We start from the raw sequence: 23415 nt of genomic DNA, 5'->3' as shown, positions 1-23415 counted from the left end.
TGAGTTCCATCTCGGACATAGCATGGTCCTTCCAAGTTTCAGTCAAAACTCCACTCTTGGGGAAAAAATAAAGTACTTCCTGGCCTGAGTACCAGTTATTATTATTATCTAGTGTTTTAAGAGACATTGTCGTCACTTCAGGTTTGAAGACCAGCTTGTGCATGTGTGTGTGTGTGTGTGTTTTTATATGTATGTATGTATGTATGTATGTATGTATGTATGTATGTATGTATGTATGTATGTATGTATGTATGTATGTATGTATGTATGTATGTATGTGCATACTAAAAGCTGAACACATTACAGGCAAAAAACGCACACACTCTTTCAATGCGCCGCTCCCCCCCCCCAACCCTCACCCGAGCCATGAGTTTGAGAAGAGTCAGGTGTATGGTGACCCCTCCCACCTCCTCTTGGCCCTCCTCAGCGGAACCTGTGACCGCTTCAACATCCTCCTTTCCCATCCCCACCCGTCCCACCGCACAGCCCTGCCAGTCTTTTATACACTTAAAGATCCCTTTGGAGAATTGTGTTGTCACTCTCTTATAAAGGTACAAATACAGCAATTGTCGCAAACCAAGGTGAAAAGGGCTTTGTTTTTGAAAAGGGTGTCCTGTTAATAGACTGCTGTTGAAGGAACAGGTCAGTATGAACCTTTTCTGATTTGTAGCTCTCTGCTTTGTTTTTCTTTTTATACATTTCCATATCCAATGATCTTGTTTTTTTTTCTTCTCTCTGATGGTGGTTGTTGTTTTCTTTACAGACGTTCCTTTACAGTATCTCGTATTTGTCGACGACAAAAGAGGTTTCTGAGGAGAACCTCACTGGGGTGTCTCCGTCCACGTGATTCACTTTGGTGACCTGGCAAGAGACGGGCAAATTATTTTACTTTTAGCCACCGATTCTGGCATTACATCATATAAAAAATATATACAAAGAGTGAAAAATTGCAGGCTTCACTCTTACCTGAATGTCACAATAGTTAGTCTTAGAAACGAATGAAACGCTGACGGGGAAGAAGTCGTTTGGCTGGCCTGCTATACTGAACTCAAGGCTGCCCGACTTGTTCTTCATGTCCACCACAGGGAGACACCACTCCAGAATGTTCCTTCGGCTGTCGTGCCGATACTCCCCATCAAGGTCTCCGATCACAGGTGCACCCACTCCAGACCTACAAAAAACATTTTCATTTACAGTATGTACAACTCCAGATCTAAAAAAGGAAAAACTACATGCAAAGAACGTGTGTGTATCCTTCTATAATCTATCTGGTTGTATTCTGAGTGAGTAGGGATCTGCTGAGTTTATGTAAAAGTGACTGTCCACAGAACTCACGGTATGGGGATGGTGATGATCACATCGGTGAGCTCCAGCGCGTCGTCCTGCAGCTCGTACTCGATGTTGACATCACACCCAGTGCCACTTTCTGAAGGCCAGCAGTTTACTGGGGACACAACATGGACATTTAAATTAATTAAGGTGATTTAGATTTACGGGTATCCTCCATGCATTCATCATAATTCAAGTGCCATATTTGTTTACAGCTTTGCAATATTTCTTTAACAACTAACTGTAACAATTAAATTCCTTACAATTCCAACAAACATGTTCGCTAAACTTTTACACAGACAAACCAGCAATGATGAAAACATGAAAGAAAAGTTGAATGAACAGATGCACTTGAGCACAAACATAAGGGACATGTGCTTCTTTTTTTACGTACTTGTAAGTGGTATAAGAGCCTCGTCTGTGGTTTGAAGCCTCCATTTCAGCACGCCGACGTCACTGTTCAGGGGGAAGGACTTGTCTGGATTCTTCAGACCAATGATGGCCTCTGATGTGAAGAGTTTTTTATCCACGTTGGGATGAGTCTGGAAAAGGAGGAGGGTTTAGGATTGTGTTGATCCCAAACTATTTGTGACTTTATTTTTGCATATTTATTTTTTCAATAATAGGCTGTCTGTACTAGCCCGCCTTTTCCATACCGGTGAGAACAAATACCGTATTTTCCGGACTATAAGGCGCACTTAAAAGCATTTAATTTTCTCAAAAAACGACAGTGCGCCTTATAATCCGGAGCACCTTATATATGGATTAATTCTGGTTGTGTTTACTGACCTTGAAGCAATTTTGTGTGGTACACGGTGCTCTGTCAAAATGTCTTAGTACGACTTTGCCACTACAAAGCCGCACCGCTTGCAGCATTACGCCTACCGTACTTTATATAAACACTCGAACAGTACATTGCTTTCGACCACTGTTGCTCTCTTAGCTGGTGGATAGGTGATGGAAGTGCCTTCTCCAGCAAGCTTGAAATGACAACTAGAGGAATTTGCTATGGAGTAATGCTGGGAGCGTTGCTCTCTATCCATTAAATAGGGAATGTATTTCACGTATGTGTAGAACCTATTTAGAATGGCTGACCTTACATAAAACGGCATTGAAAGAGCAAAGAGACTGGAGGCAAACTCAATGAGGGGGGCGTTTGAGAGCATACTAGCATGCTAACGTAATACCTATTAGCAGCCAGGCTAGCTAGCTACTATGTGTTTCAATGGATTTGTGGTCTAAGCGTTAGCAGATTTTCAGTTAAGACCTACAATACTCAGCAACATTTTGAGAGTTATTTTGAATAGGCTATCATTTGATTTAGCGGTATCAGACTGTTTTTTTTATGTGTTACAACTGAACAAGGTTGGGAGTTATTGTGAATACGCTCATTAACGTTTGAACAATGTTGAGAGTTATTATGAACACGCTTAATAAAGTTTGACTGACTAACTGTTTTGTTCCGCTTTATATATAAAAAAAGATCGAAAATAGACCATTCATTGACAGTGCGCCTTTTAATCCAGTGCGCCCTATAGAGCGGAAAATACGATATGTGACAAGTTTATATACCCAATACATTTTCCTGACTGTTACCTGCAGCTGCACGCCTTTCTTGTCGTTGTTGTTCAGTACTATCCTGATGCGGCCACCTTTGTCATCGGTCACCCTCAGCGTGACCATGCCCAGGATCTCCATGTTCTGGAGGCCTCCGTCACGTCCACACGTTAGGGTGATCTTCTCCTCCACTCTCAGATGAACACTGGAGAGAGAGAGAGAGAGAGAGAGAGAGAGAGAACGAGAGCTCGAGTGAGAGACAGAGAGGAGAGGGAGCAGGCAGAGAGAGAGATAAATAGAAAGGAGAGAGGGGATGGAGAGAGAGAGAGAGAGAGAGAGAGAGAGAGAACCACTGTGAGAAAGAACCAACCAAACAGAGGCTTGGTGGTCCCCGGCCTTTGGGGAAACTATTTTGTGCCACATCCATGGACACCTAGATTATTTCAAACTAAAGGTCTCACTTTTTATCGGAAAAAGGCATTAAGGTTCGGTCATTATTAAAGAGTATTTCACCCCGACTGCAAAATACATTACCGGGCCTGGGATCCTCAGAAATACACAAATGATTTACAGGATGTCCCTTTCCTCTTGACCTCTGTGAGGCGCAATATAGCAATAGCAGTATATATCAGAATCAGATAGCACTCCTGTCTTCTTGTAAGTAACATCAAATCAAAAACTGGCTTTATTTACATGTATTGCATCCAGATGGATGCTGCATCCAAGATAAGATCTCCAGGCGGGTTTCTTCAACAGTGAACTAAATATGACTGACTCTCTTCCTCTTCCTGTAGTTATCTACAGCTATCGTAACAATGGAGGCCTAATTAAACTCATCATATTTGTTGCCTACCACTATATTATTATTATATTGTTATATATACCACAAATTAGACATTTAAAACGTTTTTTTTTGTCAGGTGTTTCAGACAAAGACAAGGTGAGAACTGGGAAAAACAGGGACATCAAAGACAATACAAGAGAGCGCTAATGATGACACCCATGGTTAAAGGAAACCGCCCGCAAAAATGTCATCTTCCTTGTAGGGAACATTCCCTCTTTCAGCCATCCTGCTGTCAGGTAGGGCCAAATCTCAGTCTAGGGTGTGGAGTCTACCTACCTCTCTGTGTTGATGGGAGGAGGCAGGGCTTTGGACACCTCTGAGGATCTTTTCCCTGTGCTGGGGAGAATAATGTTCTCTCCCTCTGATTTGAGTTTGTCCACAAAGTCGTCCACCTCCTTTCCTCTGGCGCCCAACTTCAGGGCCTTACTGGGACCACTGGGCCTGAGGAACCACACACACACACACACACACACACACACACACACACACACACACGAACACAACTGGTGCTCACAGCCATAGCTATACATCTCCCAAAAAACACAATATTGGCAATGAAGAGTTGTGGGGCAGAGCAAGGCAAAGAATGTCAGGTTTCAATGTGTATCAGCTTATGTAGAGCCAGAGAGAAAAGGCAAAGGTGTACCTGACTGGGGCAGGGGCTGGCTTGGGCTTCTCTGGCTCGATGAGGGTGTCCTGGATGACTGAGGAAGAGTTCCCACTGCTTATGCCAGAGCTGCCGAAGCCACCAAAGCCCGGCGTTTTCTTTCCGGCGCGTTCTGCGTCCCGCCTGGCCTGCTGCAGCTCCTTGGCCTTCCTGCGCATCTCTGCTTTGGCCTCCCGTTCTTGAGTCTAAATGGAGATGGCGGGAGACAACAGAAGAGGGGACAGTTAGACATAAGGAAATGCTCCTGGTTCTTGTTATTAGTTAATGTCTAGCTATGCTGACAGTGAAAACTAAGACAATTTGGCCCTTGTCTAGACAGTCTTGTTTATCTTTAGGACAGGTCCCTGATATATTTCACCAGTGTAGGCCTCTCAGACAGGATGTGGCCTAAAACACTGCCGGCAGGGCCCTATTCCTTGCACGCTACTTGTGTTGAAGAACCAAAACAACTAAGTTCTGTCCGGATTCAAATTCAAGTCTGATATTAGCAGATAAAAGCCAAGTCCTCAAATTAAAGAGCATTTATAACTATTTAAATTTTCACATTACTTATACATTCTACACAGCCTCAAACAACCCCAAAGTCAGAGGAAGCAGATAGACAAAACTGGGACAGAGAGATACATTCTTGGTATATTAGTGATCTTGCAACACGCAGTATATTGCAAACACTGTTTCTTATCATGATGGCACCTACTTCTTGGGAAGGAAGAGGGCAGAGATCTACTTCCTGGCCATAGTGTGCTTCCATAGACCTTCCACCAAACTAGCTTACATCTGAGCAGGTTTCAGCGCACACCCTTGCTCCATGATCATGTCTCATCACCAACAGCCTAATACAGCAGATTCAGTCATCCAGAGAGAACAGAACCACGAAAGCTGTCTGGAGCCTATAGTAGCTGAAGGGGTGAAGCTGGCTCCTGAAATCAATGCTTCCAGCTAAGAGCTGTTCTGGTGAATAGAAACGTCTGTGTGCTGTATTGTATGCCACAAATCAATAACATCTCTTTCATGAATTTAGTCATCAACTACATTCAATGAGGACATCATTTGCAAAAGCACTGCAAATGTCCTGGTAACGTGCTCTGCTCTTGTAGCTGAGTGGACCCATTAATGACTTAATTGAAAAGATATCATTGGAGTCTCTCCACTCTCTCTCTCGTGAATGATCTCATCTAGTCTGCTGCGCCCATCAGTCCCACCGTGGACAGATTTCAGTAGGAGTTTCAAACTGTGCTTGCCAGTGTTGGGCAGACACATTCAGTAGACAACACAGGCCAAATTGCAAATTTATAATTGTAATTTGGAACACTAAATAGGAATGGCGTCAACAGCAATGCTTTTGACAGTGTGTTTACAGCCTTTACCAAATGTTTAGTTTAAAACTAAACAAAAGAAAAAACCCTGCAATACAAGTACTCAGCCAACACCCATCTCCTGTTCCACCATCCCAAAGAGATGCTACGTGTACAGAGGGAGGTAACAGCTCTGAGAGCACCTGGCTCTGAATGCACCCCCATCCTCTAGTGGGGCTGGGCCATTGAAAATGTAGATTCACAGTAATTTCTATTCTTCTACTTCTCTTACTGACCAATTTCAGGAATTGCAATAGAGTAGGCCAGGTTGTGTTTTTTGAATGTCAAATGATGAAACAAATCCAAACTTGAGATTCCTACATTAAAGGTTCATAATCAATTTGAGTATTGGTGTCTTTAAACATCATGCTATTCGCCAGAGACTTCTTGTCCCATGAGAATTCACTGGATTTATAGCAACTGAGGTTAATCAAGAGAATATACTTTTAGGTCATATTGTCTAGCCCAGTTCCAAGTGCTTCCGCCACATCCAAAGATATCAAAGTTTGTAAGTTGCTGAATCACGAGTAGATCTATTACATGATGAAACTGAACATGTTCTACTTGACCTAGCACTTTTCGTTGGTTAAAAAAAAAAAACCTCCTAAACTCCTCACCTCTCGGACAGCACGGAACACCTTCTCCTCATGTGAGTCCATCTCGGTGAAGGTGCGGATCTGTGCCAGGTTGACGCTCTCCCGGTAGCCCAGCGCCACGATCTCATCGAAGGCAAAGATGAGGTCGAAACAGTGCTCCGAGATCTCGCTCTCCTCAAGCACACGACAGTACTCAGGAATCTGCAAGCAGAGGAGGAGGAACAGAAAGACAAATTGAGGCGACATGAGCAAAATTGTGGGACGGATATTATCTGTGTTTATCCAATCTTGAAAGTTTCTTATATTTTTTTTTGCAAAAGGCAACAATTCCTATAAACAAATTTGACATAATACACACCTGATCAACATAGACACCTGATTTATGTCTAATGTCCCATGTTATGAAGGAAGGTAACAGTTCTTTAAAGTATTGTGTGGAAAGGCATGGATTAAGCAGGATGTCAAGGGTCACAAGGTCTAGTTTTGGTCTCCCTTCTCATTATATTCATTATTATAGTCATTTGATCCATGTTTTCATTATAATGACAACAAATAATGCAAAGTGTGTAAATCCAAAAAGGGATTTTGAAAGAAACATTTGAAATGTTGCCAGATTGGATTCTTCAGTGAATATACCTTAATTCTCCATCATCAGCAAATATGTTTAATCTCCAATGACACTATACACTGCAATGCAAGCTAATTCATTTTCGACTTCAAGATCACCATTATAGCTAATATTACATTTTGACCATTTAATTACCCAAAGACCATCTTCATTACAATACAAACAATGTAAAATGAAACTTTATGGCAACCCTTTAATTACATTTTACATCTGCAGTATTGCAGGAGGGACGTGGAACTAGGGCAATACTTCATTCAAAGGCTGCACCGGGGCTGCTCTGGGTCAAACCCCACTGCTTAATTAGACTAAGGCTAGGGTGGAATGGAAATGTCAATTTTCTGCAAGGCTTGGTGTAAGCTTTTATTAGCACTAGCTGTTTGGGCTATTGCACTATGAATATGTATGTGCCAAAAACACTGCAATTAATAGGATACGCTCATAAATGTCTGTGATAGCATATCAGAGATACTGTGAAAAACATGTGAAGGGCCTAAAAGGTCAAAGGTCATGGTTAACAATATGTTTACATGGGAGTTTTCAACACGTGCCAATATGTCTGATGTAAACCAAAGAGTCGTTTGTAGTAATTTGCTCTACAGTCGTTGAGCATCATTGTGTCAAAAGGCTGAATAAAAACCATTACTGCCTTCAAAAGACAAAAAAACAACACACTCAAACAGCAATCTCTCATCTAATCAACACCTAAACAAGTGCTGAATGTGGTGTTCAAACGTTCAAAAAGCTTTCACATGTGCTCCTCTAAGCCTTGCAGTGGATGGTCAGACTCACAGTGAGCAGTGAATATGGTTCTCCCTCCACATCACCTAGTTCTCTGCTACAATTGGTAAGGACATGTGCTTACAATTCAAGTTTAAGTTTGAAGACACATTGGTGGGCAAATCACTGATTCCCGCTCTTACCACACGCGAGAAGAGACGCAGCGTTTCCAGGTCCTCCAGGATGTTGCTGTTTTTGGTGGTGATGAGCACCATGTAGAGCTTCTCCAGGGGCTGGTAGACGTAGCGCACGCTCTCCGTCTCCACAAACGTGTGCTGCTTGCCCGTGTTCATCAGCTTGGGGAAGGCGGCAAGCAGCCCCTCCACCCGGGTCCGCGTCATCTCCACAAACTGACGCGACACGATGGCCTTGCCAGCCTTGGTGCAAACCGCCGCTGCCAACAGCACCTAAGAGACGAGAGAAAGCATAAAAATGAAAAACCCAAACACCAGCGTCAACAAGGACGAAGGGAGTCATCTCTCAGCAGTTATTACTGTTGCCATTTGACAAAAATGTTGACTTCTATGATGGTGAAAAACAATCCATAAGACACAATGCAATTTCCACATGGTAGGCTAAATGTATGGGTTTGCAGAAACCTCAACACAGCAACAAAGAAATGTAATCAAGAGACAGCAGACGACCCAATCATTTCAAACAATAAAAGGCTCAAAATAAAGCCTGCATTCAATGTCTCTAGCAAGTGTAACCTCAGATGCTAAGCTGGGGTGAAGTGAAGAGCATCAAGCCTCAACTTAATACACAATGTGATACAAGTCAGACTATAGGCCATCAATTTGAACCATGCCTTTCTGTTTCTACTGAAGTCATTTTACAACTGCCTCCCTCAATGCCAATAAATATCTCTTATTCATGAGGTGTAAGCATTATAATACTACGTGTGGACTGGGCTTATATTATGAGAGTAGCATAAAATGAAATTAACGTGACACCCCTAATCCCCGGTACCATTTTATTCACAGCCCATTTGCCATTCTGATACTACAGTGAACTTGACATTAAAAAATGTCTCCAGATTGACTACGCCAAAATCACATGTATTGGAAAACTAACAACCTTCAAAACAAATGTAATCACATCCATGTGAACACAGCAAATGTCTCACTTTCAGTGTGGCCCATCACAAGATGACAGCTGTATGTCATTTTCAATAACACACACTCATTTATTCAGAATACTTTCTAGCAGAAGTGAACTGACCCTCACTGTTTAAAACATCTAAAAGCTACTTTAAAGGAAGCTATGGTGTGGAATAGCTCTGATCATTTTAATGGCAGCTTCATGGATCTTTATTAAATAGCCAAATAGTCTTCCATAGCCTTATGTTTAATATTTTAACCACTTAAGTAACAGTAACACAGCGTAGGTCAACCAAGATAAAGTGTCAATTAGCACAGATGCTTGCCTAGCATATTTGGTTTGTTTACCAACTGTCTTCAATGTTTCAATGTTAAAGGTGCATTCGAAAATACCACTTTTGCGCTTCTCAGCATCATGTTAAGCTTCCCTTTCAATGGCCAACAGGCCAAACTGTACTGCCACATAATGTTATATTTGTGCTGAATTGAAACGGTTTATATATATATATCTCCATGTTATATTCTTTCTTTGTCACAGCAGAAAAATGCTCCGGGATGGGCATCAGTCAGTGTTTTCCTGAATAGGTCATAAACTGGGATTCGCCATAAACACGATATCACTGCATGTCGGTCAGATGATAAAACTGTGGTATCTCAATATCTTAATTTCTTCTCTTGAAGGCAGGAGAGAACCATCTGCAAATTAATGACATGCTTCCAACCTGCATCCCCAGTGTCAAAACCAGTTCTCGGCAAGAGGTTGGCTTTAAGCCTGTAGGCTCTTAAGTGTCGATTTGCCAATGCATTTTCAAGCAACAAAACCATTCAGGTTTTCTCTCTTATTCCTCTTTAGCGAAGGTCAACTAGTAGGCCTCACACATCAGATGGTTTATTAGTGTAGATGTTATGGCAGTTTCACTGAACTATGAAGTTGAAAACTGGTGGACAACCATAGCTTGGGAAGTTCCCATCACCTCCACCAGTAGTGTCAAAAACATGAATTCTACAAATGCGTTAACCTGAAACCCCAACTACATTTTTAATTATGGTGGTGGCGTGTTTGGCTGAAAGGCCACAATGTACTCCATAAGAAAACATAACATGGAATACAATGAAATTACAATCCAGGTTGATACTTGATCACGATTAATGGCAAGAAATAGAACACCTTCTTAGTTTACGAAATTACACTGTGTCAGTGTGCACGGATGGGACATCCAAAGACCAATATGGTTCTTTTAAAAGATAAAGCAAATAGCGCTCTTAAAAATGAAATTTGTCCTTCGTAACCCGTTCGATGAAAGTCTATAGTACTAAGTTACAACAGATCTCTAGTGCGATTTAGTTTAGGTTCTTCCCCACATTGCTACTCCTTGAGAAATGCATGTCATGCAATCTTTATAAGGGAATTTATTTCTCTGCTATATCTAATAATGTTTTTAAGTGTGACTACAGACCATTTTTTGTGAGATGTGGGCAAATGTAACTTGCTGGTAGCTACTTTTAAAGCTAGCTAGATAGCCTGGCTAGTTGTTTTAGCCATCTTTGCTAGCTACCTAACAAGAGATTATTCACTGTAAGATTATTCACTATACAGTTTGTCAAAAGAAAACTATAGCGACTTTCGGGGTATTTCTTATGGCAACATCGCTTTCTCTGGTAGATATGAAGTTGTCTACGGCTAAAACCCAATAGTTAGCTTTGTAGCTAAGGCCTACGATTGCGGGTTTGTTAGAGCATACGTGACAAACTATCATCACCACTGAATGGACAGCTGACGTTAGCTGAACATACGAAAACCTGTTATGTGCCTCTAGCACAGCTCAAAACAGGACGACAAAACGCATCAAGGACGTAACGTTTGCATGCAAACTCAGCTGTACTTAACATAAATGTCATGTCACTGTTTTGCTGAGAAATGTAGGCAGCTAGTGGTATAAAATAGCTTACAACCAATCGATAGCAAGTGTAAGCTAGCTAGCTAATTCGTTGGCGTTACAGCTGAAAAACCGGAACATATTTCAGTGACACACTCATCATAAATAGACAGCAGACTGCTCACCATTTTCTGTGTGTGTGATCGTTTACGATATAAAATGTCCGATGTTCTCGGTCTCTTTTAAATTCTACTCAACGTCTCTGGAAAATAGAGAAATATCTGCGGTTCTTCTCCCTCGACTGCTTATCCGCAGCTCAATATGGCAGCGCCTCTAAGCCACGTCTCCAACCGGAAGAGGCCAGTCAGCAAGGTAAAAGGGCAGGTTCCAAAACTGAACATGTGGAAGTTTCAGCATCAGCACACCAAACACTCACGCTGGTGATTGTGATGTACTGTATTTTTTTCTTGACAGCGAAATATAAGGTGCCAATGGGATAAAGTTTACTAGAATACCGGTAACTTTATCACTTAACTGTTGCGTAATGATACAAGTGATGTTCAAATGTGACCGTATCATCAAAACTTTTAAAGTTTGTAATTATTCAATTATGGAAGAATATGTGTAATAATTGAAACAACTGGAAAACATATAGGTTTCAATATACTACTATACTACGTGTCAAATATGGCATGAACCTCGACTAAACAGAAGAAAACACTGCAAGATTAGCTCCCGTCTTCTCTGACAAAATATTGTGAGGCTGTAATCAGCAAACCTCTCAACCAACACCACTACTTTGTTGAAGGACATGCCCCGAAATGCATCACAGGCGGAAGTGAAATTGCCGTCTAGGTCACACATACCCTGCGTAGGATGAGTGACCGGCGAAGTTGTTCAATTCAACCTCATTCATTACCTTCTTAGTAAGTTCGATTGTTGAATTTTATCAGAACAGATTATTAATGATAGTGCTCGATTTAAATTACGGCAACGTCAGACGGCTTCCGGAGGGATGGAAAAACCCGGGGAAGCTCAAAGTTCCTTGGTAAGTAGCTAGCCTGTTAGCTAGCCTGTGTGTTTTTCGGTAACACTATGAAGGACAAGTCTGGAGCTGTGTCCAGTACTGCTATTGGTCGACAGATCCGTCAATCTTATGTACAGGCGAAGTCATTGGTAACTCAGTGTGGGCTCTCAAGTTGAATGGGTTTCAGACACACATGTGATAGCCGACTGTAGCTTTTTACCTACTTAGCTAACTCGCTCTATCTACATTCTAAAGCGATTGTATGACTACATGTTATGGTCAGTACTTTATCTGCATATGTCGGATATGTCTTAGGTTGGAACTTTAACGGGACATTTTAATTATTAATCATAGATCATCAGTACTTGACTATTTTCGCTACACAACTGGTGGAAACAAGGGAGCGACCTTGCTTTATTCATGAAGATATCTTAATTATCTTGCTATTGCTCACAGAATTTGGGTCTGGTTTTACCAAGCTATTTCTTAACATCAGTAGAAGACACATTATTGGCAGGTGCGCGAAGTCTTACTCAGGAAAGCGAATACTGCATGTCAGAAGACCTCGCAGTTAATGCTACGTTTTGACGTTTGGTTGGCTTTCTTTGCTATAACTATCTCATGTGTGAGGTGTTAGATGGAGCTTTTGATATGTGATGATGAGTGACATAAGTGATTTTTTTTCTAACGGAGGAAAACAAATAAGTCATACAGGGTACATTTCCACATTACTTTTGGCAGTATCAAATGCAGTTATTTCATTAATAGATGGTGCGTCATTTCTACCCCTATTTCTCCACACACACACACACACACACACACACACACACACACACACACACACTCTCACTAAACCACACTAACAGACAAAGAATGATTTAGCATTCTCAGTTTATCAGTACTGTCCAGGGTATGGGGTGGGCTGGGAGGGAGGGTGAAAGAGAGACAAGTCATCATCCTCTGGACTTTGTCTTAGACCTCTGGTAGCATCTGCAGCAGGAATAAGTTCAGCTCACAACTTACACTTAAGACGCAATACCTCTTTACAGAACAGCAACTATGGAAAACAGGATGGGCCTTTACATAGAAGTGTGTTTGTTGTAATCCAATATTTGTAAACTTATCTATGTGAATCTTTGTGAAAATGAAGAGTAAAATGCATGGAAGTCATTAATCATCTTTTGATTTTTTTTAGGATGGAAATGGAAAGTCTGTTCGTATTATCCGGATGGGAACCAGAAAAAGCCAGGTATGAAGAATCTAGAACTCATTCATTTACTTTTCACATTTGACTGTAACATTCCACACAATCTTAAGGACTTTGCACTTACAGTAAAACTTCAAATGTTCATTTCATTCCTAATGTATCACTATTGCAATGATTTGTCATCTTACATACCATAATATTCCCACTTGAAGTTTCATAATGTCCAGTTATCTTTTCCAGTTATCATTATTGAGCGTAACTGTTGAAGGCTAAGGAGGGAAACGTTAATAGAGAAGGGTGTGACATTCAGGGTGTACTAGTCTGATTAGGGTAGGTCCCTTATGTGTCAGTGGAGATACCAAGAAGTACCCACTAGTTATAGGGTGTGGAACTAGGGCTGGGCGGTATGAGGGTATATACTGTGCATTAGTAGTTGCACCAATGGGCTGATGCCAACTTCTTAAATTAACTTCTTAATTTTCGTATTTTTATATGTGGCCATATAAGAAAATGTTTTTCTCATCATTATTGCGTTCACATTTGAACAAAACACTTGATGTATCTTCTGTAAGTACATTAAAGAACCACTGAAAGCCACATAAGCACGGGACTAAATGCCACTACATGCACTTTGTTTTAATCTTACTATTTATAGATTCAATGGAAACGTTCAGTACAAAGTAGGCCTATACTGGCCACTATTGCTTAAGCCAATAGCTTATTAAGGCAGGATTGTTTCTGCAACTTAGTGTTCATAAGGGTCTGTAAATAAATGATCATACTGTATAGCCTATGTCTGTGGACACATTTAGCCACCGCTGAAATGTCCTCTTTTTCACCAACTCAAATCTGGTCACCCTACGTATAATATACCGTGATATATACCGTAACCGTGATATAAAATTACAAATACCGTGATATAAATACCGTGATATCGCCCACCCCTATGTGGAACCCATAGGTTAGGGTGTGGAGAATGTATGGTCTTATAGCACCTGTACCCTCTTGAAACTTTATGAAGAAGTCAACGGTGCAATATCACTCTGAATACTTTAATATTTAGCAGTTGTTAGATACACACATTCACTTTGATCCCAATTAGTTGAACCTGTATGAGACGCCCTCTCATAGGATGTTTCAGAACTGGAAGTAAAGACCTCATTCTTAACAACGTGTTCAGGAATGAGTGATTAGTTGTTATATTTGGTCATATTCATTTTGCAGTTGGCCCGCATCCAGACAGACTATGTCAGAGACAAGCTGAAGGAGCTCTATCCAGATGTGGAACTTCAGATAGGTGAGAAGTGCAGTCTGTCGTACTCCATCTCTGTTCATTCTATTATCGTGCATGCATCCTCCTCTCACCCTCCCAATGGCTCTCGCGTTTCTCTTTCTCTGTCTCCTGCTGTCTCCGATTCTATTGCCTTTATTCTATACTTCCGCCTTTCTCTCTTGGGACAACAGAGACACTGTAAGATGGAGTAAAGTGTATTCATCATTGTACTGTGGCACAGACAGCACTTTGGCTATCTGGGCATAGTGAGATTATAGATAATGTCAGAAATGGACTCAATGAGTTTTATTCCGACTGAAATGTATGCTGTCTGCTCTCTGTTTCTAGTTGCCATGTCCACAATTGGAGACAAAATCCTGGACACTGCCTTGTCAAAGGTACAAATTAAGTGACATTCATTCAATCTAGTTTTCATATACAAACATACAAATGTATGACCTGCACAAAATATGATTGTATGATGCTTGAATGTTTGTGTGTGAGCAACATATTCTATGCATTTAGTATCCCATAGTTTCCCAAGTTTGCTATGGCTGTGTTTTTAGATTGGCGAGAAGAGTCTCTTCACAAAAGAACTTGAGAATGCCCTGGAAAAGAATGAGTAAGTTTCTTTAACCTCAAATTAAAACCAGCTCTTTGTAATAGCAGTATTAGTGAGTATTAAGTATTTGGCAAATGACTAAAAGTGAACGTAGAGCAAGAGATTAATAAAACATTTTATTTTGTACTGTACTGTCCCTCTAGTGGTCGAATTCATTATCAAAGTATACAAATAAATCTGAGGAATGTAAAGCTGGATGACTGGCACCAGAAGACACTCATTATTATTTCCTAAGGGTCGATATTGTTGTACACTCGTTGAAAGACTTGCCTACTACATTGCCTCCTGGGTTCACTGTTGGAGCTATACTAGAGTGAGTGTCTTTTCCCCTTTTTTTACATCAATCTTTTGATAAGCACCTATATGCTTATACTATATGCTTATATTGTGTGGACTGCTGGAGAAGTAAAATCACATTTTGTTGGTTCACATTGTCTTTTCTCAGGCGTGAAAGTCCTTTCGATGCTGTGGTTCTTCACCCTAAACATGCAGGACTTTCACTAGAAGTGCTGCCAGAAACAAGGTAAGTTGGTTTGCACATCAATACCTTTATACCATATGGGGGGCATTCTTTAATTACACATGTATTTTTCATATTTTTTCAAAGGAAAGCACTTTTGGTTAACTTTCTGTAGGAAGTTAGATAAGCAACAAACCAAAAATAGTGCAGCTCAGACCATGGGGATGCCGGGGTGGGGTGTGGTTGTGCTGATATTTTTTTCTAGCAGCTGATTGGTCCATGAGCTTCATGTGATCTGTAAACCAGAACCTATCTGACACAGGAGAAATCCCAAATCTGTATTCTTAGATAACCAGCCATTTTACTTAACAGGCATGGTTTGGTCAATGTTTTCTGGTGGGTGCTAGATGCTTCTATGGGCAGCGTGTGATTTGTTTCATTAACAATGACAATGTCAGCATTTGATGTCTTACCCAGCCCAAACGTTAGTATCAAACGAAATAAACACATTATATCAGAACTCAAGGCCAAGAGGCTCAGGGTGTGCCTAGATGGAATATTTTCTCTTTTCTTTACTCTTGTCTTTCTTTCTTTCTTATCTGGTGTATTGTTTACATATTTCACCAGTTTAGATGTATTACCTATTACAGCACATTATCTGGGTATTAGTATGTTGATCCTGTGTTGACCTCTTGTTGTTTGACTCCTTAGCGTCATTGGTACAAGTTCACTGCGCCGAGCTGCTCAGCTGAAGAAAAGGTTTCCTCATCTGGAGTTTGATAATATTGTATCCTTCTTGAAGATGAAGCTTAAGTGGGGAAGAGTCTGTGCTTTATACATAAATAATTTGTGGCTATGCACTTAACATAGTTACTTCCTTTATATGTGAACACAATTTGTGTCTATGTACCTTGTAGTCTTTTTCCTTAAGATAGTACTTAGAGAGGTAACCTGAACACTCGTCTGAAAAAGCTGGATGAGAAGGATGACTTTGCAGCCATCATCCTAGCTGCAGCAGGACTGAAGAGAATGGGTTGGGAGAGCCGCATCAGCCAGGTATGTGATGGCCGCAGACACACCTGATGTTTTTTTTAGAGAAGTCATGTGAAAAAAGTAAATGCTGCAGTGAACATGCTTGTCTGACTTGTATAGTTTCTATTCAAATAGTACAAATCTTCCAGTCAAAAGTCCTTTAAGGAATAATTTAATTATAAACATCCCAAATAGTTTTTGTCTTCTTTGCCCTGATTCCTTACAGATCCTCGACCCAAGTGACTGTATGTATGCTGTTGGTCAGGTAAGTGACATATAGTGCTGAACAATTTTTTTTTTAAATTGTAGAGTTGTTTTTGCTCACTTGTTTTCAAGCAGCAGTGTGTTTATCTGCTCTTAAAAATTGAAGGGGTCACACTTGCAATGTTTTCAGTTAAAAGGAAGCACCTGTGCAACCAGCTGTTTTAACCGTCACAGTATTGAGTGCATGCAGTGTGAAGTGGATTTAAATGTGTACATTAACGGATTCATTTGGTGCCATAAATAGGGGAAAAACAACTCAATTTGCACTTCCAAATATGTTTCTAATCACAACAAAAGACTATTTTCCTTGTACTGGTGCATATTGGCCAACATAAATCTATTCTTGATGTGAAGTGAGCAACAGAAAAATCATGTAGATCATGCTAACCTGCTAACCTCCTTATCATAGGGAGCTTTGGCGGTGGAGGTTCGTGCGAAAGACACAGACATACTAAACATGGTGTCTATACTCCACCATCATGACACGGTGCTTCGCTGCGTTGCAGAGAGAGCTTTTCTTCGACAACTGGCAAGTTCAAATACACCTATGAACAGACCTGACATTTAACAAAGCCACCCACTTATAAGACAAACAGGTGCCACACATCTTCTCCATCTTTTGACGTTGATCTTTCTTGTATCAGGAGGGTGGCTGTAGTGTGCCAGTTGCCGTCAACAGTGAAGTGAAAGACACCCTGGTAATCATTCTTTCCCTAATAAAGTCCCATAACCTTCTCACTGAGTAGACAATACTTATTCTATATATATATATATATATACAGCCGCGGAAAAAATTAAGAGACCACTTTGAAAAAAGTATCAGTTTTTCTTTTTTTACTATTTATTGGTATGTGTTTGAGTACAATTAACACTTTTGTTTCATTCTATAAACTACTGACAACATTTCTACTGAATTTCAAATAAAAATACTGTCATTTAGAGCATTTTTTGCAGAAAAATGACAATTGGTCAAAATAACAAAAAAGATGCGGTTTTTCCAGATATTGATTGACCAATTGTAATTTTTCTGCAAATAAATGCTCTTAATGACAATATTTTTATTTGAAATTTGGTAGAAATGTTGTTAGTAATTTACAGAATAAAACTAAAATGTTAACTTTACTTGAACTCATACCAATAAATAGTAAAACCAGAGAAACTGATAATTTTTAAGTTGTCTCTTAATTTTTTCCGCAGCTGTATATAGTATACTTACTTACAACACTTATTCATGCATGTATTCACGTTTCTGATTGTTTCATGTACTGTGTTATGGCAGCTCTACCTAACAGGAGCAGTGTACAGTCTGGATGGTTCAGACAGTTTGAAGGACACCATGCAGGCTAGTATCGTTCCAGACAATGAGGTGAGTTACCTACATCTACCACAAGCACATACAGTGGGGAAAATAAGTATTTGAACCCCTGCCGACTTCGCAAGTTTGGCCACTTGCAAAGAAATGTGTGATCTAGAATTTTAATGGTAGGTGTATTTTAACAGTGAGAAACAGAATATCAACAAAAAAATCCAGAAAACTGCATTTTATATGATTTATGACATTATTTGCATTTGATGCAAAAAATAAGTATTTGAACCCCCAAGCAAACAGCAAGAATTCTGGCTCCCAATGGCCAGTTATGTGCCCAAAAAGCACACAGATTAGTCCTCATTAGGTCTAACAAGGTATACCTGATCTCAACTGGTGACCTGTATAAAAGAAACCTGTCCAAAGAATCATACTTCACACCTTCAACTTCACCACTATGGGCAAGACCAAAGAGCTGTCCAAGGACGTCAGAGATAAGATTGTAGACCTGCACAAGGCTGGAATGGGTTACAAAACCACCGGCAAGCAGCTTGGTGAGGAGCTGATAACTATTGGTGCGATTATTCATAAATGGAAGCAACACCAAACAACTGTCACCCGCTCTAGGTCTGGGACTCCATGCAAGATATCCCCTCGTGCGGAATCAGTGATCATTCGAAAGGTGCAGAATAACCCCAGAACTACACAGGGGGAGCTTGTGAATGATCTCAAGGCAGCTGGGACCACAGTCACCAAGAAAACCATTGGCAACACACCACGCTGTAATTTTTTGATGTACTGCAGCACTCGCAAGGTCCCCCTGCTCAAGGAAGCGCATGTACAGGGCCATCTGAAGTTTACCATTGCACACTTGAATGATTCTAGGGAGGATTGGGAGACAGAATGTGGTCAGATGATACCAAAATCAAGCTCTTTGGCATCAACTCGACTTGCCGTGTTTGACAGGGGGGGGAATGCTGAATATGACCCCAAGAGTACATCATACCCACCATCAAGCATGGAGGTGGAAACATTATGCTTTAGGGCTGTTTCTCTGCCAAGGGTACAGGACGACTCCACCGCATCAAGGGGACTATGGATGGGGCCATGTAACGTGGAATATTGGGCTTGAACCTCATTCCCACATTCCCTCCCATTGAAAACACAACCTTAAAGATTTGGAGAGGATCTGGAAAGAGGAGTGGACCAAAATCCCTCCTGAGATGTTTGTAAACCTGGTGACCAACTACAAGAAACGTCTGACGTCTGTGCTTGCCAATAAGGGTTATTCCACCAAGTACTAAGTCATTTTTGTCAGTCAGTTTTGGGGGTTCAAATACTTATTTTTTGCATCAAATGCAAATAAAGTCATAAATGTTATAAAATGCATTTTTCTGGATTTTTTTGTTGATATTCTGTTTCTCACTGTTAATATACACCTACCATTACAATTATAGATCACACATTTCTTTGCAAGTGGCCAAACTTGTGAAATCGCAAGTGGTTCAAATACTTATTTTCCCCACTGTATGTTCATCTTTGCCCTTTTTTCCTGCACCCAGTAGGCTGTTTGTCATTGTTGTAGTGATTTTAAGTTTTAGATGGGACTGTTGAGCATAGATTTGAAATTTTAAGCACATTGCTTTTATTTTATCAGGTTGTCCGGTCTTCAGATGATTGTGCCCATGTTGGGGTCACTGCTTGCAACATCTCTGAGTCTGCCCTGGCCTCTGCTGAGAAGCTTGGGGTGGACCTGGCAACCCTCCTGCTGAGCAAGGGAGCTAAGAACATTTTGGACACTGCACGGCAGCTCAATGATGCCCGATGAGTCCTCATCCTGTGCTGTCTGGAGACACGGTGCCAGGCTGTGTGTCGGTATCATCTGCACTTACTGACAACTTATTTACTGCAGTTTTCAGCAATAAATATGTAGTGTCATTTCCACCTTTTCAGATGAGAACGTCTGTAGTTGTACAGGGGATGACTGACTGCTCACTGTCCTCCGAGCTTTAACGTATAGTCCAAACACTGACTTTTTTTTGTTTTTTGTAAATCAACCACTTTGACAAATGTCAGCTGACATCAGGCAAACATATCATGCGTAATATGTGTAACAAAAAATGTCTTTTCAAATTAATCTTTTGATGTCATTCAAATCCACACATTCATATAATTTTCTTGTCAATCCTGAATAGGGACAAACTCCTGCTTTATAGATTAGTTGATTGTGTGTTATCTAAATATTTAGAACCAGATTGTTAAAAACTGTTTTACGGCATTTAAGGGGCTTATTTATGACTTTTAAGAAGATATGGTTGGGGTACTCATTGTCAATTGGGGTGTATACTGTGCATGTAAATGAGAGGCAATAACGAAAGTAAGGTCAACATTATTTAAGGACTGCTTTTCCATGTTTACTGTTAATGTGCCTTTCATGTACAGCCTTATACCATAATAGTATGTGCTTATGTCAAATTTTTAAATAAAATGACACCAAGAAAAGACAATTGGTCTTGATGAATTTGGGAACCAAATACACTTTGAATTGTACTTGCATCATTACTGAATGTCTTGGGATCCACACTTATAGTTTCTACTCACATTAGAAAATACACGAAGAATCCAGTTAAGTTACTTAATATAGGGAAGGACATCATATTAGATTCACTATTCTCCTCACACTGCTACTACTAACGCTTGGTTTCACATCACCTGGCCTTTTAATATGCCAACGTGGTACTCGCATTAAGTAGTCAGGACGCTGAATTACGCGTTCTAAAAAGTATGATTATACATCTTTGTGTTCTCGAACTCGAGTTCTCATATCACCCCGACCCCCTCCTATCCCTATGTGTACGGCATAGGCCTACCTAACGAGCCAACGCTTTTTTTTAATTATTATTTTAACGCAGAGGTAAATAGTTTAAACGATCGAAGTGAAAGGCAACTTCTGCACTTTCCGGTCCCCACAAGCATGTAGGCTAACAGTCTTCAGGTCAGGCTACCCGAAACGAAAACTAGATGGAGATCTTACATGACCATTGCTTTATACTACGTAGAGACCTCAACTTGTCTGGCGCCAATACTTTTCAACCTGCATGCATTTGCAGCAGAAAAGGCAGCAATGTTTACTCGGTCACCATACACCCCCCCCCCACACACACACACACACACACACACACACACAGCATAATCGAACCACGCACACACGGTTTATATAGAAAAGTATTGTTTAATGTATAGACTAGATATAAAAGCATGACAAACACAAAAGCCACGAGAAACAGTGACACATGACCGGCACCAACAATGCCTTTACGGATTCAAGAGTCCAGACCTCGCCGTCTAATACTCTTGAGACTGTGAAGCACCCTTCTTGCCCGCCTTCCCCGCGCTTGGGGCAGCCTGTCCAGTCTTCTTGGGCAGCAGCACGGCTTGGATGTTGGGGAGCACACCGCCCTGTGCGATGGTCACGCCGCCAAGCAATTTGTTCAACTCCTCGTCGTTCCTAACAGCCAGCTGTAAATGACGGGGAATTATACGGGTTTTCTTGTTGTCCCTGGCGGCGTTTCCTGCCAATTCAAGAATCTCAGCGGTCAGGTATTCCAGGACAGCAGCCAGGTATACAGGAGCACCGGCGCCAACACGTTCAGCATAGTTTCCTTTCCTTAGCAGACGATGGACACGGCCGACGGGGAACTGTAGTCCGGCGCGGGAACTTCTGGTCTTGGCCTTAGCACGAGCCTTTCCTCCGGTTTTTCCTCTTCCAGACATAGTCGTACTTAATCAAACCTTAAGGGCCTTAGGTCATAAGCTGAAGTGTCTCTGTGTTACCCGGAAGAACTGCTGCAATGTATTTATAGAGGTCCTCTAGGTCCGCCTAAAATTCCAAAGGCAAGGGTAGTGAAAAATCATTGGTTCTCTGTAAAAAGTGTTAAAACCTAGTACACCGTTCATTGGCTACATAGAAGGGGACGTAACCCATGCGCACTAACCACCGATCAAAATAAAGGTGAAGGACGAAAATGATTGGATTACACTACGATCAATCAATTTGAGCGCTAAATTTAAAACCAATGGAACACTTTCCCTCAAAAATTCGAAGCAATGTTTTCCAGAAGTTGCAAACTAATCATGATAACAAATTAATGAATGAAGGAATGGTTAGAACGTGTATCTTACGTGGTTTGATTTGTGGAAACCCCCAAAAATCAGTCTTATAATGGAGGAAATCCACTCGCAGGGACACTGTTAGCTGAATTCACTGTCTGAACCGATAAATGGTTCAAGCTCCAAAAGAAAACTTGGAAATGCATAGTTTTTTTCGAATATGTGTATTTAAGTTAACAAACTGCAAAGATTAAACTTAGGGTTGTTACTTAACATGTCCCTCTTATTTTATGACAGGCTTATGTTGTTGTTGGTTGACTAATTTTGTGTCACCAAGCATTAGAATTTGAAACTAGCTTATAAACAACAAAAGCTTATACATACGATTGAGAATACTGGCTAAGGGCTCAGATACACATACGCGTTTTTGTAAAAACGCGACGCGAGCAAATGCATTGATTCCTATGGTACGGCGCGTTTAAAGCGTGCGGCCCTTCTCCACCACGCGTTGCGTCTTTGAAGCGTTTTTTAGGTGCGCTTAAAAGTTGAACTATTCTCAACTTTCCAGCGCAAGGCAGGGAAGTGCACCGCTTCTGTTTTGGCCGCCGCACTTTGCCAAGGCGTTACTGAAGCGTTTCTGCCTGAAAAAAGACGCGTATGTGTATCTGAGCCCTAAAACTGCTGGCTTATTTGTAGTGATTACGACATTTCGTGTTCTTATGATAGTGTCAGGAAAAGTCGTTCAGTGATACATCGAAACAACTGTTTTAGATGGTGTGTGTGTGTGTGTACTGCCAATTTTCAGACATATATAGATGTTATGATATACAGCCGCGGAAAAAATTAAGAGACCACTTCAAAATTATCAGTTTCTCTGGTTTTACTATATTGGTATGTGTTAAAGTAAAATGTACATTTTTGTTTTATTCTATAACCTACTGGCAACATTCCTACCAAATTTCAAATGAAAATATTGTCATTTAGATCATTTATTTGCAGAAAAATGACAATTGGTCAAAATAGCAAAAAAGATGCAGTGTCTTCAGATCTCGAATAATGCAAAGAAAACAAGCTCATATTCATTTTTAAACTACACAATACTAATGCTTTAACTTTGGAAGAGTTCAGAAATCAATATTTGGTGGAATAACCTTGATTTAAAATCACAACTTTCATGTGTCTTGGCATGCTCTCCACCAGTCTTTCACATTGCCGTTGGGTGACTTTATGCTACTCCTGGCGCAAGAATTCAAGCAGCTCGGCTTCTTTTCATGGCTTGTGACCATCCATCTTCCTCTTGATCACATTTCAGAGTTTTTTTTATGGGATTCAGGTCTCGAAATTGGGCTGGCCATGACAGGGTCCTGATCTGGTGATACTCCAT

General features: G+C 40.8%; 3 protein-coding genes across 3 annotated transcripts; 1 reads left to right on the top strand and 2 right to left on the bottom strand.

Annotated features, from left to right (window-relative positions):
- Window positions 1–716: 716 nt before the first annotated feature.
- arcn1a (archain 1a) lies at window positions 717–11051 on the bottom strand. Its single transcript, XM_080836775.1, has 10 exons — window positions 10916–11051; window positions 7897–8160; window positions 6370–6549; window positions 4377–4582; window positions 4007–4171; window positions 2926–3091; window positions 1724–1871; window positions 1336–1444; window positions 967–1171; window positions 717–861 (listed from the first exon to the last, which is right to left on the bottom strand). The coding sequence occupies exons 1-10, from the start codon at window positions 10916–10918 to the stop codon at window positions 772–774; spliced, it is 1536 nt and encodes a 511-aa protein (XP_080692901.1). The 5' UTR covers window positions 10919–11051; the 3' UTR covers window positions 717–771.
- Window positions 11052–11595: 544 nt separating this feature from the next.
- Window positions 11596–20428, top strand: hmbsa (hydroxymethylbilane synthase a). Its single transcript, XM_080856412.1, has 14 exons — window positions 11596–11778; window positions 12953–13006; window positions 14189–14261; window positions 14586–14635; window positions 14804–14859; window positions 15095–15172; window positions 15305–15382; window positions 16031–16106; window positions 16262–16375; window positions 16578–16616; window positions 17025–17144; window positions 17260–17313; window positions 17895–17981; window positions 19579–20428. The coding sequence occupies exons 1-14, from the start codon at window positions 11746–11748 to the stop codon at window positions 19747–19749; spliced, it is 1083 nt and encodes a 360-aa protein (XP_080712538.1). The 5' UTR covers window positions 11596–11745; the 3' UTR covers window positions 19750–20428.
- A 741-nt stretch (window positions 20429–21169) lies between these two features.
- Window positions 21170–21752, bottom strand: h2ax (H2A.X variant histone). Its single transcript, XM_080831953.1, has one exon. The coding sequence runs from the start codon at window positions 21693–21695 to the stop codon at window positions 21267–21269; it is 429 nt and encodes a 142-aa protein (XP_080688079.1). The 5' UTR covers window positions 21696–21752; the 3' UTR covers window positions 21170–21266.
- Window positions 21753–23415: the final 1663 nt, after the last annotated feature.

Source organism: Sprattus sprattus (genome assembly GCF_963457725.1).
Source record: "Sprattus sprattus genome assembly, chromosome: 1".
Classification (NCBI taxonomy): domain Eukaryota; kingdom Metazoa; phylum Chordata; class Actinopteri; order Clupeiformes; family Clupeidae; genus Sprattus; species Sprattus sprattus.
This window is presented reverse-complemented; position numbering and strand designations above follow the sequence as displayed.

Excerpts from the sequence above, each read along its gene's own strand:
- arcn1a (XM_080836775.1), bottom strand. Across the intron at positions 6,550-7,896 it reads TGCGTCTCTTCTCGCGTGTG|ATTCCTGAGTACTGTCGTGT; the intron begins GTAAGAGCGGGA and ends CTCTGCTTGCAG. Across the intron at positions 3,092-4,006 it reads CCTCCCATCAACACAGAGAG|TGTTCATCTGAGAGTGGAGG; the intron begins GTAGGTAGACTC and ends CTCTCTCTCCAG.
- h2ax (XM_080831953.1), bottom strand. The coding sequence starts at position 21,695 with ATGTCTGGAAGAGGAAAAACCGGAGGAAAGGCTCGTGCTAAGGCCAAG.
- hmbsa (XM_080856412.1), top strand. The coding sequence starts at position 11,746 with ATGGAAAAACCCGGGGAAGCTCAAAGTTCCTTG. Across the intron at positions 11,779-12,952 it reads GGGAAGCTCAAAGTTCCTTG|GATGGAAATGGAAAGTCTGT; the intron begins GTAAGTAGCTAG and ends GATTTTTTTTAG. Across the intron at positions 14,262-14,585 it reads AGATGTGGAACTTCAGATAG|TTGCCATGTCCACAATTGGA; the intron begins GTGAGAAGTGCA and ends CTCTGTTTCTAG.